Source organism: Salminus brasiliensis, chromosome 6, assembly GCF_030463535.1.
Source record: "Salminus brasiliensis chromosome 6, fSalBra1.hap2, whole genome shotgun sequence".
NCBI classification, from domain to species: Eukaryota; Metazoa; Chordata; class Actinopteri; order Characiformes; family Bryconidae; genus Salminus; species Salminus brasiliensis.
In genome coordinates, this window is record NC_132883.1 from 33,792,078 (window position 1) to 33,798,949 (window position 6,872).

Consider the following 6,872-nt stretch of genomic DNA (forward strand, 5'->3'; position numbering starts at 1 on the left):
CACACACACACACACATTCTCAAATGTGTAAAAGGCACCCCATTTAATGTTAATGTTTTGTTGATTTTCTAAGTCACAAATCTAAAATCTGACTTTTTTAAACTTTTGCTAAATATAACACATCGCAGAGATGACCATAACCTTTGTACTTTAACCCCCCCCCCCCTCCCAAATATGTTGGGTGGCATTATTTTAAGATACTGTTGTCCAAAGAAACTCAAATCTTGGTCCATATATTTATGCATGGAAAAAAAAAACTGACTTTGACTAAGCATTAAGTTTTGTTTTTATGGGGAAGTAAGATCAGTGTGACGTAATCTTTCATGCTTAAAATAACCCCCCCCCCCCCCCCTTTTTCCTGTGTATTGTGTTGGCTGAACACCTGTGATACTTAGTAACACACACACACATACATACAGAATACCGTATGTATCTTACTAAGTGGCACATTTTCACTTCTGTAAATGGGTGGAGGCTTATCTGAAGCTACTCGAACTGCTTTTCACTGATTTATACCTTTATCCTCTTCAAACACAAAAACTTGTTTTTATTCAAATTCCAAGATTGGGAGTTCTATGTTTTTATGGTAAGTAAGTTTCTGTTTTTCTGTGTGTAATACAATGCATTGTATTACATTATCTATGTTATTTACAGAGAGCAGTATTTTTAGTGTGCTTTAAAAAAAGACTAATGATCGTGATGGATCTTTTTTGCAACTGTAGTGCCGTATGTAAATTTTCTTTTCTGCAGATAACATTTGTCTTGACAAATCAGCATATTCTCTTCTACAGAAAGTACTTTATCCTCACTGTAAATAACATGTATTTATCATTTTGATCTACATTACCAGATCTCTGTCTGGCCCAAAAATGTATTTCACAAACTAAATTTACTTTACTTTGGCATACATATTAATTTGATGTACTAATGCCATTAGTATACAAGTAACAGCTTAACACTATTTATTGTTAGTATTTCTGAGAATCTATTTTATGTGCCATGCTATTTTTAAAAATCAAAGTTACTGGGGCAAAATGTATAATAAGATAAATGATGAGTATAACTTTACAATTATTAAAGGAATGAGTGGCACACAGTGCCACCCTTTATTTAGCTATTTCATTTTTAAGGGACAAAATTAAGGGATGAACTCTAGTGCATAGGAAAATAATTAGGTAAGTTACAAATACAGTTGGAGTATTAAAGAATGTGAAGCTAACAAATGTAAGTTTTTTTTGTCATTATGTCACTGTCACATAAAAACGTTATCTCCATAACTTTACAGGAGAAGGAAACAAACAAACTTTTAATGGGATTTAATGTAAAAAGATTTGATTTCGAATCATTTGGAATCATTTCTTTTGGTCCGTTCATCATGAAATTCTGATAGAATTTAAAGAACAAAAGCCAGATTCACATTATGTTTATTTGATGTTTTAATTCTAATGCTAATGCATGTCTCTCTACATCTTTAGGTCATGTTTGGACGTGGATTGTGCCTGTTATTTGTATTGATTCACCTTGGTGTGGTCAGAACGATAAATCCTAAATTCTACCCATGTGACAATAACACTGCCAGCAACGGGGACATAGATGTGGACTGCAAGCACAGAGGCCTTACTAGCATTCCTAAATTCAAGTCCCTTTTTGTTGTCTCACTCAACCTCAATGAAAATCTTATAAAGCACGTAAAAAGAGATGATTTCTCAGACATTTCTAATCTCCAGAATCTGACTTTAATGTGGAACTGTTTGCCAGGCCGCCTCAAGGCACTGAGATTACCTTCATGCAAAGTGACTATTGACCAAGATGCTTTTGTTAACCTCAGGAACCTGACCTCCCTTCATTTAGCAGGAAACAGCCTCAAGACTATTCCACTTCTACCACAGCACCTTCAGATCCTAGGATTGGAGTTTAACAATATCTTTCGCATCGAAAAGCCACTAGGAACACCTTTCCTCAAACAGCTACTGCTGGCTAAGAACTGCTACTTTGCCAACCCCTGTAATGAGTCCTTCTTCATAAACACAAGAGTGCTTCAGGATTTACCTGAGCTTCGGAACCTCACTCTTGGCTTTAATAATATGACAACCGTTCCCAAACAACTGCCACCCTCATTGGAAAGTCTTAACTTGAAGGAAAACAAGATCACAGAAATCACAAAAGATTCTTTTGCAAACCTCACAAATCTCCGCTTCCTTAACTTGGAGTGGAACTGCCAAAGGTGTGACCATGCAGCTCAGCCCTGTTTCCCTTGTCCAAATAATGCCTCTTTAGGCTTGGACCCTGCTGCCTTTCATGATCAGAGGAACTCTCTCATTAGTCTAAGTCTACGGGGAAACTCACTCCACTCCTTGCCTAAAAACCTTTTTGCCCAACTTAACAGACTTAAAAATCTTGATCTCTCTGACAATTTCCTAGCCTACAGTATCCGTAACGGCATCTTTTTTGAGGAGCTGCAGAAGGTTGTGTCCCTAAACCTTCTCTACAACTATCAGCCTATGAAAACATTTCCAGAGCTGATTCTGTCACCCTATGTGAGCAAGATGAAGGCCTTGAGGAAGCTATACCTAAGTGGCTTTTTCTTCCATCAATTATCTAACTACAGCCTTGAGCCGCTGTTTGAACTACCAAAGCTGGAGTATCTTGACCTGCGCATGAACTTCATCAGTTCCTGCAATGTCACTGCGTTCAGCCAGCTGAGAGCATTGAGAATGGTGGTGCTTTCACAGAACATGCTTGCCTTCAATCCATGCTACAAAGCTAGCTCTACTGGCATGCAGCTCAAGTCCCTTGCCCTGAGTGATTATCCAAGAGACAGCCACCTGCAGAATCAGGAAACCCCTTACGTCAAGTCAGAGTTGGGCAGGAACTCCGGGCAATGCACTGAGGCAGACTGTCCGATAAATTATTCAATGGGGTATCTCCAACGGTGTCTCTGTTACGGGAAGCTTTTCTTTAACTTCTCTCAAAACAATATTCCATGGCTAAATGCTAGTACTTTCAAAGGAATGGAGAACGCTGTGTGTATAGACCTGTCCTACAACTACATGAGTCAAGCTTTAAGTGGCCAGCAGTTCTCTCCTCTTACCAAACTGGTATACCTAAACATGGCTCACAACCGTATTGACCTTTACTTTGATGAAGCTTTCAGTGAGTTAAGGAGCACGCTTAAGGCTCTTGATCTCAGCAACAATGAATTCCATTTTCTCATGAGGGGAATAGGTCATCGCTTTACATTCATACAGAACTTGAGTTCACTAGAAGCTCTCAGTCTAGCAAACAATAACATTGGTCTTCGGATCTCGAACACTCTTTCTAGTCAGTCTCTGAAGTATCTCTTCTTCTCTGGGAATCGCTTGGACATCATGTGGGACACCAGGGGAGATCAGTACATACGCTTCTTTCAAGGGTTGACAGAACTTGCATATCTGGACGTCTCTGACAACCAGCTTAGATCATTTTCCCCAGAGGCAATGGTTAACCTTCCTGCAAGTATCCGTGTGCTCAGGGTGGACTCCAACCTACTGAATTACTTCCCCTGGGGCAACATCTCAGTTCTCACTCAGCTCTGCTACCTTAACCTCAGTGGAAATTATCTCTCTAACCTACCGGATAATTATGTCCCCTTTGGACCCAAACTCTCAACCTTGGATTTAAGTCACAATCGACTGACTGCAATTCCAGAGTCTTTCTTCAGCCAGGCAACAGCGCTTAAAGACCTCAGACTCAACCACAACCAGCTGAAGATCATCGAGAAGCGAGTTCTTCCATCTTCATTGAAGAACATCATCTGCACTGCCCCCTTTAAGACAAAGAACTGCAAGTTGACATTGCATGCCAATCCTTTTACATGCAGCTGTGCCACGTCTTGGTTTGCTGAGTTTCTGCGAGAAAGCCCTTTGTTTATCCCACACCTCACCACAGACGTTCGCTGCGGTTTTCCCGAGTCACAGGCAGGAGTGAATGTGCTTGCCATTGACCCTCGCTCCTGCCAGGAGATATTTGGCAGTGTTGCCTTCCTCTGCACCTCCCTACTTACTCTTGCAGCTACTACAATCCCTCTTTTGAAGCATTTGTATGGCTGGGATCTGTGGTATTGTTTTCAGATACTTTGGGCAGGAAACAAAGGCTACACCCCACTTCAAGGAGACAGCACGGTAAACAATGACCATGATGCATTTGTGGTTTTTGACACAAAGAACAAGGCAGTCAGGGACTGGATCTACAATGAAATGGTGGCTAACTTGGAGAGAAGAGGGAGATGGCAGTTTAAGCTTTGTCTGGAGGAACGGGACTGGGTGCCAGGAGTGTCATGCATAGAGAATCTACACAATGCTGTGTACAACAGCAGGAAGACAGTATTTGTGCTGACTAATCATGTAAGCTGCACTTCTGTCAATGGGATCATAAGACAGGCTTTCCTCTTGGTCCAGCAGAGGCTGCTAGATGAGAAAGTAGATGTGGCAGTGCTGGTTCTTCTAGATCCTCTTTTCCCTAAAGTCAAGTACCTGCAGATGAGAAAGAGACTCTGCAAGAAGTCAGTTCTATCCTGGCCCAAGAACCCCCAGGCCCAGCCCCTCTTCTGGAATGATCTGCGTGTTGCTCTAGCCTCTGACAATGTGAGATCTTATGATAGAAAAGTCACCGAGGGCTTTCTGTCTCATGAGCTTCTCTAAATCAAGCTGAGATATGCAATGCACCTTAAGTATAATTAATCAATTAAGACTTAATTTAAGGACTAGCTTTGTGATGAAACTTGATGTAGGGGCAGCGACGCAGAAACTAACCCTGAGGGAAATTTTACAGACATTTTTGTGTGTGTAGTTCCATGTAGAACATGCTTTTGGTCATCTTCTTTTCATAGTACTTAGTACATAGTCTTACTGTTTAACCATTAAAAAATAAATCATCATCAGTGTCGAAACCTGCTGAATCACCTCCTTTGTGGCTGCACTTAGATACAAAATGCAATACAATACTCTAGCATACAATACAATAGCATTTTGTGGCAATTCTCTTTGAATTTATATGAGTGCTATCCAGACTGAAGTACAGCCTCTGCTCCAGAAGATGTTTTCATAGCAAGTGATGCAAAGCTCTAAGGAGACACTGAACATGACATTTATGATGGATTTACGTGTTTGGCCTTTGTGGCCTTTTGATGGGATTGTGTTCAATATAAAGGAACGTTTTTAACATTCTTAATCATGACTTTTATTTTAGTATTGTATTATTTTACTTCCTTTTTAGTAACATCCAATTATTTCTATTATCAAGTCAAAGTTTTGCTAAGTTTGTGTATTAGAATCAAGCAGTAAAATGAGAATCAAGAGTAAAATAAAATCGATTGCTTTTATATTTTATAAATGTAGACATTCTTCTACTGTTTGATGGGTAGTATTTAACAATAACAGTCAAAATTGCAGTGTATATATTTGTTTATATAATTATAATATTAGATAGTCTTGTCATTTAATTGACATGCTATAAATATTAACAACTATCCACCAACCCTGTTGACAATGTTTTTCTAAATGTACAAATTCACCAACTTTACAGTGATATGTCTGTGAACACAACAAAGTGTATGTTTAAATATAATGCTCAAACTATTTGAGTATCTAACTGTAAGCTTGTTTTTTTAGTGCTTGATTCTTGTCAGTATCTGTTTTATGAAATCAATGAAAATTCACACCAATGCAAATACAGAACATCTCTTACCAAAAGGAAATCATATGTTTTGTGCCGTCTTTATTAGCGTTGCTAAATGTATTTTTGCTATGCATTCAGATATTCATTTTACTGTAAATATTATTTTAAACAATTGCTATACAAACACTGGGACCCTTTTGCTGACTTGTTCAAGGACATTCTGTCTCTGCAGAATCTGTCTCATTTACGGTTCCTCTTTGATACAGTTTTAGAGCAATACGTGATAATTAAATGACTCTCTGCCTCAAGAAATATAGCAATGCCGTGACAGCTGAATCACCACCACCTTGGCAAGTATCCCACATGCTCAATAGATCTATTTGTTGTCACTGAGCTTTACATTAATTTAATTGACAATTTGGCTTGCACACTAAATGGAATCAGTATTTTTGGAGAGCCCTTTTAAAAGCCCTGATGAACTTTAATATGTATATATTGCCTGCAGTCTTAATAAATGACAGAAAGAGTGTTCTGGGCAGGATGCTGGTTATAGTGTAACATGAACATTTTTGTATAACTACATGCAACCAAACTGATAAAGATCTTTTTGGGAAATTGTGGTAATGACTCATTTTAATTACTCACTGTGCAGCCTATGTGTGTGAACACTCTAAGGCCCTGCAGTTGTCATGTGAGAGATTATTAATTCATCAGGGTGAACAGATGTCAACATAGCATGTGTGTTTGGACATAGATTAAGCCTAGTCCTAGACATAGATTAAGCTCATATGGTTATATGCAAAGGTTTGCACCAGTTTGGACAAATTTAAAAGAAGTAAATGCAACCCCTGAAGCAAACTATTTCATTCTGCAAATGCTTCAGTGTTTGGACATAGATTAAGCCTAGTCCTAGTCAAAGAGCTGGTTTTCTGAAAGTGTCTTACCCCCAGTCTTAGGCTAAGTGCTGAATATGTCTAATTTAAGCACAACACCAGAGGTGGAATTTGTTAGTCTTTAAACCAGAAACCTTTGCATAATATATTGTCACTACTATAAAGGCAAGTAGATGTATTTACTTTTTTCATTTTTAGCAAGAAATCAAAGGCTACAAGAGCATTTTGCAAAGTCCGGTTAATTCTGGATCAGAAAATCAGCCTCTTGTACCACAGCCTAATGCTGGGAAGCTTTATAGCTTTCTAATCAGGGCTTCGCATTGG

The 6,872-nt window shown here is 38.9% G+C and overlaps 1 protein-coding gene across 1 annotated transcript; it reads left to right on the forward strand.

The window, feature by feature from the left end:
- Positions 1-479: 479 nt before the first annotated feature.
- Positions 480-5,252, forward strand: tlr9 (toll-like receptor 9). The gene is made up of 2 exons (XM_072681019.1): positions 480-586; positions 1,476-5,252. Exons 1-2 carry the CDS (start codon positions 584-586, stop codon positions 4,677-4,679), a joined length of 3,207 nt encoding a protein of 1,068 aa, XP_072537120.1. The 5' UTR covers positions 480-583; the 3' UTR covers positions 4,680-5,252.
- The last annotated feature ends 1,620 nt before the right edge of the window (positions 5,253-6,872 follow it).